This window comes from Gymnodraco acuticeps, unplaced genomic scaffold, assembly GCF_902827175.1.
Source record: "Gymnodraco acuticeps unplaced genomic scaffold, fGymAcu1.1, whole genome shotgun sequence".
Lineage (NCBI taxonomy): Eukaryota > Metazoa > Chordata > Actinopteri > Perciformes > Bathydraconidae > Gymnodraco > Gymnodraco acuticeps.
In genome coordinates, this window is record NW_022990590.1 from 4,396,655 (window position 1) to 4,415,351 (window position 18,697).

General features: G+C 40.9%; 1 protein-coding gene across 1 annotated transcript in view; it reads left to right on the forward strand.

The window, feature by feature from the left end:
• The first annotated feature begins 11,047 nt into the window (after nucleotides 1–11,047).
• LOC117554367 (neurexin-3b-like) overlaps nucleotides 11,048–18,697 on the forward strand; it is a 361,509-nt gene continuing 353,859 nt past the window's right edge. Inside the window, 2 exon segments of the mRNA XM_034228777.1 lie at nucleotides 11,048–11,261; nucleotides 16,724–17,849. Of these exon segments, the coding sequence (XP_034084668.1) occupies nucleotides 17,153–17,849 (697 nt within the window). The 5' untranslated portion in view covers nucleotides 11,048–11,261; nucleotides 16,724–17,152.

An 18,697-nucleotide genomic window follows, 5' to 3' on the forward strand; every position in this document is an offset into this window, starting at 1 on the left:
TTTTGGATTCCTTTTGGCATTTCAGCAATATAACTCACTCCGGGGATAGCAGACAGGAAATAGGACCTGCAAGGAAAATGATTCAAGACAATAGATAGCATTACAGAAGCTATAATAATTTCAGCATATTTAATCTATCTCTCTCTTGTTTTATAAATGCTACTAAAGTCTGTTGTCAGGATGATAACAATCAGTCTGCCTGGAGTCTTAGAGTCTGAAAACATTGATTTCCTGTGAGTGTGTAAGCAGCAGTATATTTAAGGGTCAACTCCAGGGTCTCATTTTGTTTCACAGATGTGCTGTAGTGACATTAAAAGATGTCATAAAACATGTTTCAAAATGTATTTGACCACAGCAGCTTATTTGTTTAGCATACTTCAACTCATATCCTCATACAATGTTTTGTATGATTGCTTTTGAAGGGTATTCTGCGTTTTGTTATGAATACCCAGAAAGGATAAGTGCACCTGCTTTAGCCCAGATGCAGAATCTGTTTAGGACAACAAAACTACTTTTTAAGATTTAGGAAAAAGATTGTGTTTAGTGTAAACAATTACATTTGTTATATATGTACAATTAGTTAAGTACGTAATGAAAGTACGTTTAAAAAAGGATGACGTTTGGTTTGAAATGGGGCATTAACAGAACGGTCCCTTCTTTTGTGGATCGATCCATCCGTCAATCAACCCACCTTTGCTCTTTTTACTACATCACATTATTTCCTTAGAAGTAAACCTGCATGGCTCAAAGTTACATTGCATTTATATACTAATATAAGAGGAGAAATGGTAAAGAAAGTTGTAGCGGCATGTGGTCTGAGGTTAATGGGCATGTATGTGATTTCACAGCTGGGTAACTGAGATGACATGCTGCAAGGAAGGTTGTGAAAGAGGTTACTGAGAGAGGGAGATACCTATAGAGCATAACAGTAGCAATCAACAGTTTAACATTCACTGGGGTCATCCACCTTACAAATATACCACTCAAAAGTCATACAAATAAAACTCACATCAAGTGCTTTTGACTGAAAGCACTCGCCAAAGAGGAAATACCCTGTGTTATGTGTTCTAATACGTGTTATGTGTGGCGTATTCCTAACCTGCGCACTTGGTAGAGTGATGTATCTCATCTCCGAGCGGCAGTTTTTCCTGGTGAAGGTGGTGATTGATGCAGTATTACTGGCACAGACACCTCTGCCAATTGTCTATTCAAGCTCTGAGGTATGTGGTTACAAATGAAAATGCAGGTACCCTGCAGTGCAGTGAGTGTGCTCTACGTCTCTGTGCCTCTCTTTCTCCCGTCAGATATATATAGGTGTTAGGACTACAGTCCATGTGTCAAGATAAGCAAGCCTGACAGGTGCTTCTCCTCATTATATAAATAGATTCTTGCCAGTGTGAGAGCGATAGAAGAAGTTCCTTCATGTGTCGTACTCTATAGGTTGCTGCATGTACAGTATACATCCTCATATAGTGTGTATGCACAGTCCCTCACCCTGGGCATTGATGGTTACATTACACTGACATTTACTATGAAATATCACCCTCTTATCATCCGTATACCATCACATTTTTCCCCATAAGCTGGACCTATTGATCTAAATATCACATCCATCCTGCTAAGCACCAAAGCTGCGGACTTCGCACGCAACAGCTCACAAACACCAGGAGATAAATGAAGGTCCATTAGGGAGGTTAGCTGGGCCCAACCTGGCCAAATTGGATTATAATAGATGTCCTTGATAGTGTAATCACTTTGACCCACTAACGGCTTCTTCAGTGATTCAGGCAGCTGGGATCTGAGGTAAAATAAGTACAATTAGGATCAATCTCTGTGTGTGTGTGTGTGTGTGTGTGTGTGTGTGTGTGTGTGTGTGTGTGTGTGTGTGTGTGTGTGTGTGTGTGTGTGTGTGTGTGTGTGTGTGTGTGTGTGTGTGTGTGTGTGTGTGTGTGTGTGTGTGTGTGTGTGTGTGTGTGTGTGTGTGTGTGTGTGTGTGTGTGTGTGGAGAGGTGGTAAACCATGATACTGCATTATTAGGACCCTCATGGATTATTGATAACACCGCAGCAGGCGGTGCCCGCTGGCAGCAGGCTAGTTGAAACGTATTGTTTGGGCATACAGGAGTGAGAATCACACACACATTTATCACATAATTCTCACCGAGAGTTGGAGGAGGGGAGTTCTAGCATTCTATCATTTGGGGCCACAAAAATGGAAGTCAGGCCCTGAGCATGATCATTTGACTTGAACTTAAAACACTGTAAATCTGTTATATTTTAAAAACTGTGAAGCATAGAGCAACAGCAAGGTGATGGTAACCTAAGCTTAGCACACGTTGAAAGCAGGAGAAAAACGCAAGCTTAGCTTTCCGCAAAGGTACAACAAATTAGCCTTCCAACATGTACAAATATATAATGTGTAAATGAGCAAGCTTAGTTTATAAGAGGGCAACATGTACTACCTTTATACACTCCTAGCTGACACCCTGCTTCCAGTCCTTGTGCTAAGCTAGGCTAGGCTAGGCTAAGCTAAAGGTCTCCTGGCTTTACTTTTTATTTAACTTTATAATAAGGCATTTTTAATTGAATAGCCATGAATATCCTTACAACTTTTTTCTACATTATTTCTATACTGCTCCATATTTGTACATCTCTGTGTGATTCATAAGCGACCCACTATCCTATTCATATCACAGTACACTCAGTATGTATGGCTTCATCATCATAAACCCATAGAGGCTGTAAGATGGATCCGTTTGAACTTGCAAAGCCATATTGGATCAACTTGGCCTATGTCAATAATGTATCCTATTTTGCCAGCGTCAACATTATTATCAGTGGATTTGACTTCATGCCTGCTGTAACAGGGATCTGCTTGGAACATGAAAAACAGCCATTTCCTATTTGTGCACCCTAGTCATGAAAAACCAATCTGTCGCTTATTGAACTTCCCTTTGAGAGCAGGTTCAAATACTTAATCAAAAGCTGTAACTGAAAAGAAAAATGCTTATGATTGGCTTTATTTTTGTATTTTGTGTGTGTCCTCTGTATTTTGTGTGTGTCCGCTGTATTTTGTGTGTGTCCGCTGTATTTTGTGTGTGTCCGCTGTATTTTGTGTGTGTCCTCTGTATTTTGTGTGTGTCCGCTGTATTTTGTGTGTGTTCGCTGTATTTTGTGTGTGTCCGCTGTATTTTGTGTGTGTCCGCTGTATTGTGTGTGTGTCCTCTGTATTTTGTGTGTGTCTGCTGTATTTTGTGTGTCCTCTGTATTTTGTGTGTGTCCGCTGTATTTTGTGTGTGTCCTCTGTATTTTGTGTGTATCCACTGTATTTTGTGTGTGTCCTCTGTATTTTGTGTGTGTCCTCTGTATTTTGTGTGTATCCACTGTATTTTGTGTCATCTATCTGTGCTTTAGTGTAAGCCTTGTTCAAACTGTAGGCTAATACCAGTGACGTGCGGTGAGGTTCATGGCTGGTGAGGCACTGACTCTTTCAGAGTCAGATTTACAAATATTATATTCTGACCTTAATCGAAATATTCTGTTATTTTCAAAAGCTTTTTTGGTCTGATGCTTCGATTCATTTTAAACAGACCGTTCAACAAAAGGATACCCAACATCTAAATATTGGATTGTTCTTTCTTAGTAAGATCCCATTTTCATTACCAATGTGGTCTTACCTTGACTTGAAGATGAAGTCCATGGTATCCTTCTGGACAACAATCTCTATTACTTTTTTGTAAAAGTCCTCCTTATCTTCCTCTAGTTTCAAAAGTCTAGTTTGTTGTTTACGTCTACGGTCTACCGTCTCTGCGTAGAATAACAGTAGCAACAAGGACCTGTGGGCTCACTTGCGCCCCCTTCAGTGCGGCAGAGGTTATGGCTGCCTCCCCTGGTGCTTTTCTCATTGCCGTTGTACGGCGAGCCTAAATATCATATACGTGAAATAAGTTATTTAGAGACTATGGATGGCGAGGATAAATGTAATAAAGGGATCTATCTACAAACATTACATTGGTGACCTACAGTGAGATGGTAACAGGCATGCGCTTAGGGCCCGCTTTCCAGACAGTTTCTGTGAGGTGACGCATTTTGAGGTGAGGCAGAGCTCATCTGTGCCTCACCTTACCACTCAGTCTACACTACAGGCGTCAAAAAATGCTTTCAACGCTTCGCCCATTCATTTGAATGGGGTGACGTAGGATATTTTCAAACTTCGCCGAACTGCATTGTGGGTAGCATGGCAAGGCGTTGCAAGCATCGCGAGCGTCTATCGGCGTCAAAAGTTGAACAATGTTCAACTTTTGAGGCTCGATGCTTGCTCGAAGCTGGCGTCAGCCAATCAAATCCCGTTTTTGCAATTCCCGCCAGTACAAGCGCTAGCCAATCAAACCGCGTGCAAGCTGGGAGAGCCAGACCGCAGTTCATTTCGTCATATTCCAAACGAGAAATTACGGTAGCAAATCACCCGGTTCTTTCCGACCAGAACTATTTACCGGGATACAAACCGGAGGAACCAGGCATGGAGGGAGGTGGCAGAGACAGTGGGTGAAACTGGTAGGTTTTCACCTGTTTGGGGATTTTATATCCAGTTTACTTAGTTTTAACATTGCTATTGCTTTGTATGTCGGGGGCGGGCGATTCATGTGATTGGTTGTTGGTCGCGTTGCTCGCAAAAAATCGCCAAGCTTCAGACACGCCCAGCTTCAAGATTTGTTGATGCCTGTAGTGTAGACGGGCCGTAACTCGCTTGAGCGCGCTCACAAAACAAGTGCCCGCGCTAAATTAGTGCCCGCGCTCCAGCAAATTACTGTGGGCTTACGTGAGGCAGAGCTCGTCCCTGCCTCACTTCTCATCGCTACCCGTAGTTGTAGCGGAGCTCGGCAAATTTGCTGATTTTGACTATAAAAAGCGATTGGAATCATAAATCACATTTACAACACAGATCAGTGGAGACATTTTATTATTATTACTATTTAGTTTTTCTTTAGTTGTTTTTCCGTTACATTGTAGTATGGCCAGTCTATGAGTATGACAGGTGAGGCTCTGCCTCCCCTGCCTCCCCTGACTGCACGTCGCTGGCTTATACATATATGTGAGAAGCTCATTTGCTCTGTCTGTGCTAAGTGGAGGCTTAGCACACACCTTTGTAAAGGACTGTATCATGCAGAGAAGAGAGTCAGCTACAGATCAAATTCCTCTCCGAACCACTCTCTATATGGGCAGACAGGGGAGCCATGAGGCCACTGATCTATCAAAAAGTGTTGGACAGTAAAAGCCCTTTACCTGAAGAGTCCACGCTTTCTTTAGAAATGATTGAGTGTGGGTGAATGTGTTGGAGGAGTGGATCTTCAAAATTAACTAAGGAGAGTAAAGCAATTGCTAAGGGAAAAAAAGAAGGCAGGTTCATGGAGAGGTGGAGTAACCCGTCAACTTACTAAACCTTAAGCTCTATGTTCTTGGACAGCACACATTCAGTTGACTATGAGAATATGGGCGGATTTTTCACCCAAAATTCGTAGTAATTGTTGAAACCTTGGGTAAAATGACAGCTGTTGGTGGAATAGTTACTCAGCTGCCGCTTGCTAACTTAATAAAATGACATTAGCTTCTTGAATTGTAGGTTATTTGCTGCGAGTAGCCACTTTTAAAATGTGACACTAATAACAAACTTTTCTTTTTTTCTTTGTCTATTTGTTAGTAGAAATATATATCGCTTATAGACACTTTTTGCATGAAAAAGGAAAAGGATAAGCTAGACTATTTGACTGTAACCGTACCCTGTTTATCTGCTTTGCATACTTACAAAATGTACTTACTGGAATATTAACCCCAAGTTCTGAACAGAGCAGCTAAAGTTAGCATTGATAGCATTCATGGATAGTGCCAATGGAGGAAATACTTAACAGTAGGCTATGTGTACTGGTCATGAATGAGGCCTTTTTAAGATACAACCACAACTCACTTATTGGCATTGGCCTTGGTAGTAAAGTTAGCAACAAGAAAGCCAGGAAAACTACTTTTTAACCCATTCTCTATGTTTGGTCTTGTATTTTGAATAAAAGATAACTCCAAAGTCTTTTAATTGCAAATAATCATTCCACTTTCACATGTAGCAATGGTTGAGAAGTTGTAACTTGATTGCTGTCAGAAGGAGTTAGCTATTTGTAAGTCTGCAAACAGAGAAAAAGGATGTGACAACTAAGTATATAGAGGATATAAAGAAATGATTATACAAAGAAATGATGAGCAGGTAAATTGTCATACTGTGATGGAGAGGAAGAACCCAGTGAGAGCTCAAACCAAAGAGCAAGAGAAGTCCTTTCACTAGTGAGAAACCCCGGCTGCATGGTCGACCTGTCAGGTCTCGGATGTTAGAGCGCACTCACATGTCACAACGCTGTACCACACAACCGCTGCACACAATTGCTCAGCATGATGACTCGGGACGGTATGAATCCACTCTCCGTGAAATAAGAATATGATTCATACATCTTTTTCAACATGGCGTGAAAAATACATTGTAAATATTACAACAGTTGTTGTGGCAGCTGGATATTCATTTACATCTTTACGGAACAAGTAGCTGGGGTGTTATTAAAGTCAACCAGAAGCTTGTGTGGAATTCAGTTTGAAGACGTTATCAAAGGGTAATTATTCATTCATTATGCCTTTTAGTAGAGAGGAAAGAGGGGTAGTGAGAAAGGGAGCGTGCTTGAGGCAGCATTGTGTTTGACTTAGAGTAAGTGATTTATTTGTAGAAGAAATCCTCTTGTTTGCCATGGTGTGTATGTCAGGGTTGTCAGGGTTGTTGAGGTCAAACATACTTTGTTAATTGGGTTATGCATGTTTGTTTGCATGTTTTAAAAAAAGAATTCTCTAGAGATGGAGCTGTCCCACTCTTCCTGTATACCGTCTGTCTCTATGTGCCATTGCTCATTAGAGAGCTGCTGATCTTCTCATCACACTTGTGTTTAATGAGCTCCTAAAACCTTGTTCAAATGTCACTGGATTAGCTTGAATATCAAACACATGGATGGGACAGATGAGGCGTTAATAAATAGTCAGTGTGAAACATACACAATAGTTTGCCATCAAAAACATGGTTCATGTTGTTCAGGTAATAGGCAGTAAAACACATAGTAGAGCTTTAATGTATATAGCACTTTTATAAACAATATTTGTTGAGGCACACATTAACCTCATTGATAGAGTAATCCGACTCGACAAACAAAAAAAGTAGACAAACAAGATTATATTTGCATTAATATAATGTTCATATCAGCTATGGGAGCTTCTGTCGTACCACATGGCCATGTTTTAGGCCCATCCCATTTGTTCTCTGCATATTTTGGGGTTTTGAGTCACATGTTTTTATTTAGCTGAATGATAAGACCTCACTGGAGATAAGGATGTCCATTGCATAGTATTGAATCAACACAATATACATACAAATAGGTCTCACTAAACGGCTTGCATAGACGTTTTTATATTGGGGGAGGAAAGTCTGGATTTGATCTACATTCTAACATGTGAAAGTGGTAAATGACATTACGAGTATTTTAGACAATAAGCAGAGTTGTGCAGCTCTATTTATTGACCTTTCCAAAGCGTTTGATACCGTCGATCATCGCATCTTAAAGCAGAGGCTACTCAGTATCGACATATCCAGCCATGCAGTGGGGTGGTTTGTGAACTACCTCTCTGAAAGGTCCCAATGTGTTCACTTTGATGGGCTGTCTTCTGAGTGGTTAAACATTGCTAATGGTGTTCCTCAAGGTTCTGTTTTAGGTCCACTTTTATTCTCCATATATATCAACAGTTTAGGTGAAAATGTGGATGAAGCTACTTTACATTTTTATGCTGATGATACCGTGATGTACTGTGCAGGTCCCTCCATTAAGGAGGCTGGTGTTAAATTACAGGCTGTTTTTAACATTATTCAGACTCAGCTCTCTGAACTTAAGCTTATTTTAAATGTTGATAAAACCAAGGTAATGCTATTTTCAAAAGCTAAAAAGACACCAGAGCCTGTTTTGGATATTGTTACTATGCAAGGACAAGTACTTGAAGTACCTGTTACAAATACCTTGGTATCTGGCTTGATGATTGTCTTACTTTTAAACTTCATGTCAATAACCTGCTTAAAAAGCTGAGGGTTAGACTAGGTTTTTTTTTCAGAAATAAGTCCTGTTTCTCGCTTGAGGCCAGGAAAAGGCTGGTCACTGTGACCTTTTTACCTGTGCTGGACTATGGTGATCTGGTCTATATGAATGCACCTGCCCATTGCCTGGAAAAGTTAGATGCCGCCTATCACAGTGCCCTGAGATTTGTTACTAACTGTAAAGCACTTACTCATCACTGTACCCTGTATGCCAAGGCAGGTCTGCCTTCACTAACTGTACGGAGGCTCAGTCACTGGTACATGTTCATTTACAAAGCCATGTTGGGTAAACTACCTTTTTATATCTGCTCTCTGATCTCTCGACAAATTGAAAGTACATATTGCCTGAGATCTCATGATGTTGTTTTATTAAATGTGCCAAGTGCTAGGACTGTCTTAGGGAAGAAAGCTTTTAGTTGTGCAGCTCCACTAAATTGGAACAGTCTGCAAACATGTTTAAAACTGAGCACTTTGGTTCCCCTGCATCATTTTAAAACTCAGCTGGGTGACATGCTGTTTGATACTCATGGTACCTGTCACTGTAAATAGAGTTTGTAAACTGTACCCTGCACATTATGTTGTATGTCATCCTTATTGTTGTTCTGTTGTTTTTATGTTACATGTGTAACTAATGTCCTGCAGGTCACCCTTGAAAAAGAGATCTTTTGATCTCAAGGGGCTTTCACCTGGTTAAATAAAGGCTACAAACAAACAATGTGTCAGATTATTTGACATTTCCATCACACTTGTAAATAACCCTTTTTTGTTTCTGCTTTACCACCATAATTCTCCAGATCTCAGCTGTCTGTTCATGTTTTATTCCTCACAGAACACGAGCAGTTCATTGATGCTTTTCTTCTCATCCCCCTCCGGTCCTGCCTCAGTCAAAAGTCACTCTCGCCTCGAGGTATTTATCAATGCATCAGCTAGGATTTTGAATTTGTGCCAAAGAAAAAGTCAGTGTGTCTCCAGAATTAGCAACCAGCCATATGTTTCAAGCACTTATGATGTTTAAACTTGGTCTGATGCCCAGATTTAAGTTGGAGATCAGGTCAATACCCTCAGGCATAACCCTACTTACTGACCTTAAGTCAAGACCCAGACTAAGTTCCATAGCACTCATTTAATACCCTGGCTGTAGTGCTTAGTTATGGGGTTTTGTTATGATGTTTTTAATCCTGAGATTTCTCAACCCACTTGTTTTCACACTATTGTATATTTTTTGTATTTTTACCAATCTATTTATTCTGATGATTATTCTTTCTCCTGCCTTTTATCTTCTCATTATGCATGAGGTTTTTCTTGTTATGTATTTTCCTTTTGTAGCACTTTGTGAAAACTGTATTTTGATTAGTGTTATGCAACAGCAAGAACACTTATCATCAGTGGCGGCAGAAGGATACTTGTAGAAGAAGTGGTGGGATCAAAATCACGCCATGTGATGGACAATGATATCAAGTTGGCATGAAAGAGGAAACATATCAGGAGGCGTGTGGTGCAGTGGTTTGTGTGTTGGTGTTTGGATCAGGGGGTCACAGGTTCAAACCCCACTGCAGTCAGCATGTCGTTGTGTCCATGGGCAAGACACTTCACCCCAAATTGCTCCTGTGGGGGTTGTCCACAGTATTGAATATGTAAGTCGCTTTGGATAAAAGCGTCTAACAAGTGACATGTAATATAATGTAATATCAGCTAATGCAAACACATTCATGTTAATGTGTGATACAACCCAGGATCAGCGTGATCATATAAGCCTTTGTTCAGTTGTTGATATACAGAAATGAAACAACCTATAACAGGAAATGTCACAGAACAGTTTCAAGTGTCATGGTACTATGTGGGGAACAGCACATATTCCTCTCCTCTCTACATACAATCCTCCTGGCCTCTTTCACGCCTGACAGGGTTCAGCACCTTGGACAGCTCCCTGACATTCGAACTGCTGGGGGAACATGTAAATTACCCGGATGCTGTCCAAGGTGCCGAACTGATGACCTTAGGGGAGAGCATTGCAAAACTGGCCCCGGTAATGGTACAAATCTCAACCTGTCGTTCAATGGACAGCTTCCCCCCGCCCCCCCATCTATGTATATACTCACATTTTAGACTCTGTTACTAACTGTATATCTGTAGACTTGGTATGTCTTAAATGTCCGGTTAGGATGTATTAGAACAAAATCTAAAATGAAAATTGTAAATAAGCAATCTGTATGTAAAAAAACCACCTGTATGTAAATTGTAAATAAGCCATCTGTATGTCAAATATGTCTTATATGTCTTAAATGATATGATGAATTGGAAATGGGGGACCCTGATGTAAACAAGACGAAAGTCTTTCTCTGGTCTGCATCCCCTTAACAATTGTATGTTTTGAGCTGTACTGTACTGTACCCAATATACAAGCTGTTAATAATCTTTTCAATCAATCAATCAATCAATCAATCAATCAATCAATGCCTGCTCAAAGTGAACATATGGGGAATTTTACACTAAAACAACACATATTCACACTGTTTTCCTCATTTTGGGTTCATACTGTTCTAAAATAACATTGTTTAACATTTCAGCGATACAAAATTGTCTATTGTATGAAAATTAAATATATACATGCTCTGTCATGCAGTTTGTGAGCATGTGATCAACATTTACTACGAATAAACATTATATTTACCGCATACTTCATATAAAAGCCTGTCTAAGAATAGAGAATAAACAATTTGAACTAGTGGTCATTTGTCCAGGGGCTATTTTTCTTCTTTTTCTCTCTCACATGTGAATACCTCGTTCCCCACCGTGCAGAGCACTGTTTGGAAGGCGGGTCAGCGCGTCAGTGTGGGAGAAATCCAGGGGCCCATCATCAGTTGCGCGAGTCGAGCTGAGAGATGCGCGTTCACTGAGCCAGTGGAAGGAGGACCGCTGCCTTTCCCTCCACCGCGCCTCACTTATAATAACCTCATCATCACCAGCATCAGCATCTCACCGTCACGACTATAACTTATAAATACTCCGGCTTCTGGGTGGAATTTCCCTTTGGATGGTTATTATTTATTATTTTTATCCATAGATTTCATCCGTCCGGAATCATTTCTCTGCGCTAAAAGGTAAGAGCACATTAAACTAAGCTATTCGATAGTTTGTATTTACATCCATCATACATTAGGTGTTCTGTGAAGGTAGGCTATACTTGAGTTGTTTGACTCAGAAGTTTTTCATCAAAAATATTCCTTTTATGTGAATCAGATGATGAGTTTGGGCTGCAATGTGGATTTACGCGCAATGGGATGGTGTCGGTGGTTAGTTTTAAAGCTCGCAACCGCAGTTTAACCACATGACAGCGGGGTTATTTGTAAGGAAACCACATCTCAAGAGACCACGACTTATCGGTGCTGAAATGGTGACAAATATATTTGTCGTGAAAGAGCGTTGAGACGGGAAGTTTCAGGTCGATGAATTGGGTGCGTGTATTAAACCTTAAACACGAACGCATAAACTGCCAGAACTTCTTTAAGATTCAGAAATAATTTCATGGCAATATTAACCAGACTCCTGATCAAATTATGCTTCGTAATGTTTGGAGTAAGGGTTTATAAACCCCTGAGCAACAGTCAGACTGCCACCGTGCGAGGATCAGAGGGAAAGCTGGAAAATGTTGTCCGCTGTTTAATTCATCGGTGCAGGGCTGCGGCTCGGATTTCTACTCGGTTTGAGCGCTTTACTATTAGATCAAGATTATAAATAATCCACAAACTGGTCAACATGATCATTAGTGCTACCCCAACATTGGTTATATTGCACTCATTTTGTGAAAACATAAATATTAGGGGTTGACAGATCCGACGAGGCTCTCAATAGAAACTATAACATCACTATAATTTAATATTACGGCAGAACTTCTGTCCTTCTGCTTACTGCAGAGTTGAAAGTGACTTCGTGCCCAGTTTAATGTGATTGCTGCTATATTAAGAAGAACGTTTATATGGCACAATTTCGCTGGCTATATTGCTCATTTATAACGTTTGGTTAAATGCCTGTTTCTTTAGTAGTAAAATGTTGATGCTCATTAGGTGACAGAAAGAAAAGAATGATTCTCACGTGTCAATTCATATGACGACGAAGAGCCGGTGTCGTGCAGCTTGGATGTAGTTAAAATCACCTTGAAAGAACTATCAGTCATGTGTAGAACCCCACCCCAAATTAGTTTCATTCATCCCTTGTAACCATCTGATTTCGATTTGGTGGTTAAATGTAATGATGACATAGGCCTATATTGACATAACAAGTGATAAATAAGCACACCCTGAAAAGAAAGTTTTATTGGCTAGTAAATTGTTCACTTTTTGCTTTCTGACCGCTTGGTCAGACCCTGAACCTCACTTTTCAACCAGCAGGTCTGAACACACTCCCTAATGCAGGATCTTGTCTGCTGTGACTGATGTCGGATTAAATCGTTCCTCCGGGCTGAAGTTTGTGATGGACAGGGAGCAGAGTTGGGACAGGGGGGGATCCAGTGCGTGATGGGGGCTAGTTTATTACAAAACATGTCAATAACTCTTCAACACTGAGCCTGAATGCATAATTTATGGACAGTTAGTGACGGTATCCCGTGCAGGTCATCTCATATCCTGCTCTGTTTAATAATTCAACGCATATTTATATCCGGGAAATATGCTTATTGTAGCATACTTATTGTCTATCAAGAACATGAGCTAGCTAACGTTGCTGCTGAGGGTCCAGGACACCAAGGTAGATATGCCTTTCCACTCTCAAATGCTTGGCCTTTTTTTTTTAACCACTAGAGAAAAACAAGTGTATGCTAATTAAACACAAATGTTACCAACAGTAGCCAAAAATAGCTTCTTCATTAGCCCTCCAGAGTGTGGACTGCTAAAGGTGCTATCAAGCGTGGGCTAGCTAAAGGGCATGTTTCATAACTAGCCTGTGTGAAATTTCACTTTTTACCAGATAGCCGCATTTAGCTTAGCCTGCAGGCCAGCTAGCTGGTGGACAGTTTTGACAAGAGGCTAAGTTGGAGGGTAAGGTCATTAACAGGGTTTTCAGCGTGTCAAATGTCTTGTCAAGTTAATGAATATAAAACAGCGCTATTTCTTAATTAATATGTTGTTTTTACGGTGAATTACGTGACGTATTTATCACTCTTACACTGTAGGAAATAAGTCCCCTTGAGTGCTTTAGTTAACTAATCGAGAACATGTTAGCATTGTTAGCATTCTCTGTCACATGCATGGCTCACAGGGACACCTGATGCCTCAGTTAGGCAATACACACAATAACTCGTGTTAATTGAATAGAGGCCAGGGCCAATGTTCATACGAGACTGGAGTCTCGGGTTACACGGGCAGATCAAGCTTTGCTTATTGAAGGGGCACACACACAAGACACATCTCTATTTGGTGAGTTGATTGACACAGCTGCGTTCAGGGTTATTTCCACCACACAGAACCTTTTAACCTCTCTGCTGTCTCACTGAGTCACTTTTAAGACAAAGACAATTATCCAGCCAGGCTACCCTGTGTTGTCAGAGAGACACATGCACACTCCTGCACAGGGACACACATGCGTGCACACACAGTTTATTAGCATAGGTATCAGTTACTAGAATTCAATAGCTCGCCTGCTGCAGCAAGATTAACTATTCAGGGCAGGTGGTTAAAGGCCCTATTGTGTTGCATGGTTCTGCTACTGTCGTGATTGGACAATGCATTTGTCTGGTGGGCAGCCCGCTGCCAAAACAATTGCAAGGGCAAAGGCTTGGAAGAGTACACACACATATAAGGTTTCGCCATGTGAATCATTTCTAGCTCTGCTGAGCAAATTTAAATAGAACTGAGTGAGAACAGGTGTAGCTAGTTAATATTCCATACCAGTGTCATCCCTGTTTTAGTGATGGAAATCATTTGAATTCACTGGAAGAACCTTTTAAAAATGTTAATAGTGATAGCATGTGAAGCGGTAAGATCCTACCATCTTTTTCAATAGCTGTTTATGATTGTAATACCTCAAAGACATGCAAATGAGAGAGAAAGTGGCGGTGGATAATTAGTCATATCAGGATCCCAGCAGACCTTTACTGATAGCAGGCTAACGTTTGGGGAGAGGCTTAACACATGTTCTGGCTCACCTCAATGGATTTTCACTCCTCACAGTCGACTTTCTTTCCTCTGCTAAATGTGTGTGTTGTGCTACCACTTATATGATAATTTAATTGGTATAAATAGACCCCTGCTTTAAATGCTCGTAATACTTTAATTGGGGTTATTGGTGGTTATTTTGTTGTATTTATGGCCACATGGAGAGCCAAATCTACATTGAGTGGTGCTCTCAATACCCTCTTAGTGATGATGTGAACTCACAGTCATGATTTTGCCCATCTGTAAAGCACTACTGAATGTTTTACTTACTAGCATAATACTGATTTCTCTTAATTTAAAGAGCATATTTAATTGATACTGACTTCATTTCACTCAAATATCCTAATATTATGTAAGAAAAATACAAAATGCTGCCTATAATTTGTTTGCATAGCTACTGTAATAAATAGCATTATATCGATTTGGGATTGATTTGTAAGCAAACCACATATTTAGTTTAGCTGCTGGTGGCACCTTTTCATGCCAACTGACATTGAAAATCCTTATTATCTTGCTTAAAGGGGACCTATCATGCAAAATTCACTTTTTTATGTCTTTTATACATAAAGTGTCCCCGGTGTGTCGGGGAACTCACGCAGCATCAAAAAATAAAACCCTTTCTCTTTTCCTCCGTACCCAAATCTTTTAAAAACGGGGGTACAACGAGCGGATACAGATTTGCTGCCGATCTGACGTCAAATCGCTAACACTCAGAGCTAACCTGTACTGGAGAGCGCACGTGTTTTAAAAAGTAGGAAATAAAAAAAGGAACTCACCTTGTGATAAACCCGCAAGAGAAAGAACATTTGAGCTCCATACTGTTTCAGAAATAATCCTTTATGTGGTTTAGAACAGGATGACGTTTTATCACAGCAGAATTTAACTTTATCTCCGGTAGAATTCTGGTCAGGCATTAGCTCCGCCTCCTCTTTTGTTTATCAAGCTAAGGACCCAAAATCAGCGTTTCTCTAACAGGGCTGCAAAAGAGGGGTATGAGCAGTATGAGGTATGGCTGTGCGATTATGGCAAAAATCATAATCACAATTATTTGGGTCAATAATTGATATCACGATTATTTTGACGATTATTCATTGACCATTTATTGAACTTTAAAACAAATAATATTTTACCAATAAACAATAACAAATATGTTGGAGTGCACTTCCAAAACCATACTAAACATATATTATTAATATGATAAATAAAAATAAATTGGACCAAAATAAATTAAATCAAATATGATGCAGTGCACTGTCACAACCTACTGAAAACTCTTTAACATATAGCCAACATTTTGGTAAAACATATTCAACATATTCCACTCAGGCTGGCCAACCGTCATGGTCCAGAAGTAACAGGAAATAAATGTTGAACTACAATTTAAGACCAAATAAAAAAAAATGTAGGCCACCATGGCAAATGCTGGTAGGGCTGCTCATGTCATCTCTTAAAGATTTTTTGCAAGAAACAACAGCCTGTTTACATGGTCTGGTTTCAGAGATGAGCGCAGGCAGGTGACGATATTGCCACCTGTACTGAAGACCCTCAGCCACGCTCCGACACATGTGACGCCGGCCAATCACAAAGCTTTGATGCGTTCAAGTGCATTATTCTGGCACAGGAAGATTATGTTACAGGACATTAACGATAAAACAGAATATTGTTGTTCTATTTTTAGACACATCTCGCGATCGACTGGTTGGGCGCCCCTGGGCTAGACCATAGGTCTGTTGTGGTAGCAAAGTAGTCAGCTGAAGCCACATCTCTCTCAACTTCCCCACGGCATTTGTCACATAGCGCAGGCAGCGCAGACCTGCTGAAATAATACCGAGACGGCATTGCGTAACGCTTGTCCAACGTGTTAACAAGTTGCTTAAAGCCCTGGTTGCTAACAGTGCTAACTGGGCACATATCTTTAGCGATGTGAAATGTAATGGCAAAGTACTTGCAAATAGTGGAAATAGTTTTACCCTTCTTTTTAACGAGTTGCTGCTCTTGTTCTGACATCTTCGCTCTCGCTGAACACTTACAACACATGTCACTCCCACGTGGCCGAGTGGGCTTTTAGGGAGGGGCGAAAGCGCACCCAGCAAAATAATCGTATTTTGTCAATTATGCAGTTTTCATAATCGTCGCAAGCCATAATCGTAATCGCGATTTAAAATACGATTAATTGCACAGCCCTAGTATGAGGTATGGCTACAATGGGTGATCTGTTTGGTATTTTGAAAAAAAAACTTCACAGACATGTTTTGTATAGGTATGGCCCTACAATATATTTGTCCAATATAGCATAATAGGTCCACTTTAAATAATTCTCTTGTTTGTTTGAATGTTTTTCATTTTTGTAAAGCACTTGCACTTGCCTTGTCTTACCTTAAATTGATCTGTTTTTTTCTGCATTTTTGTCAAAGGTGTGTCCGAAGCTGGAGGTCAAACCATGGGTCACGGAACCGGACCAACGATGAAGGTCATGTGCTTCAATCCAGGTAGTCGTCTGAAAGAAAAATCCCAAGATGCAGCTCTGAATCACTGACAAAGCTCCTTAAGGATCACCTTCATCCTTGCACTTTCACCTGTCCACTTTGTGTGGAAATTGGATATATTTCCAAATCTCTGAATCGACTTGGCTGAGAAAATTACATTCCGTCCATTATCAACCTTAGATCTGCCTCATAAATTAAAAAAAACCGGATATTGCGTTTCTCGGCTTAACTGTAAATTTATCTACGTGGAATATAACATTCATCAGATAAACCCTGGAGCTCAGCCAGATGTTATTATCACTTTGAGGATCTATCCCCAGTTTAAACGTCTTCTGGTACATCCTGTTACTCTCTACGATGAATCCCAACAGCCTGCCTGGTCATGTCCTCCTGCTGCTAAGTACCGTGCTGGGCCTGAGCGTAGGCTTGGAGTTTACTGGCTCTGAAGGTCAGTGGGCTCGCTACCTGCGCTGGGACGCCAGCTCCAGAAGTGACCTGACATTTCAGTTCAAGACTTCCGAACCAGAAGGCCTCATGATGTACTTCGACGACGGCGGCTACTGCGACTTCCTAGTTCTCGCCGTATCCGAGGGTAAGCTACAGCTTGGTATCAGCATTGACTGCGCGGAGACCACCATCACCTCGGACAAGATGGTCAACGACAGCCGCTGGCACTTCGCCGCCATCAACAGGCACAATTTGAGGACAGGCTTGGCCGTGGATGGCCACACCAAGACGGAAGACGTGCGGCCCCAGAGACGCTTCATGAAGATCGTTAGCGACCTCTTCCTGGGAGGGCTACCAGCAGACATCCGCACATCTGCCATCACCCTGCCCTCTGTCCGTGAGCTGCCACCATTCAAGGGAATTATCACAGACCTTGTTTATGGAAGTAAGCTGCCAACGCTCATCAATAGTCAGAAGGTACGCTTGGAGATGATGGGCCTTTGCACGGAGAACCCCTGCGAGAATGGCGGGATCTGCTTGCTGGCAGATGGAGAAACCTACTGTGACTGCTCCAGAACGGGATATGTGGGTCGATACTGCACAGAAGGTAAGAGGGGCTGGGTCCAGAGCTTTCTGTGTCAAGCGCTGAATATTGATTTCCATCTGTAAAAAAAGAATTCACAGGGGTTCCTTACAAATATAAAACTGACCCGATGGCAGCTTTTGCCGAATGCCTCCAGGTAAAGACTTACAAAAAATATTTTAACACCTCATATTTGCTTTTTTCACTAGATGTTAAAAAGTAAAAATAATTTCATCTTGAGCGGCTTTAAACATAATGTGTTTTGCTCCATCCAAAATGAGTGCTGAATGAGATTTCCAAACTTTATTTATGAAACGCTTTGTAAAACGTGCATCGATTGCCATGTAGCATTTACTCAAGTTTACATGAAGCACAGGCAGCTATACTCACATGTATTTGAATGCTGTAATGCCTCATACACAGGATATAGAATCTGTATAGGCTGTTGCTCTCACAGCTTCTTTTTGGAAAGTATTTCATGCAGGAGTTAAATTGGCGTTGATGTGCTCAGCGTTTCCTCTGCCTTCACAGTTATTACTTTTCATGAGAATACGGTGGATTAGCTGATATGACTGAAATGACAGCACTCGGTTCTCCTTTTCTCCATCAAATGTATTCAGCTCCTTCAAGGTGGTGCAGGGACCTGAAGGTACACACAGTTTGGATGAGAAATAACTTCTATCTATTTTTCCTCTGCTTCTGTGCCAAGGTCATCTCTTTTTTTGGGGAGTGTAATGATATGCAGCTCTTTCGACAATGTTCCTTTCTTCTCCACACCTTTTAAAGACACAGGGATGCTAGTTTTTTAGGCTAATATGTATGTATACTAAGAGGGACATTATGCAGAGTAAAAGTCTAATTTGCTTCCTTAC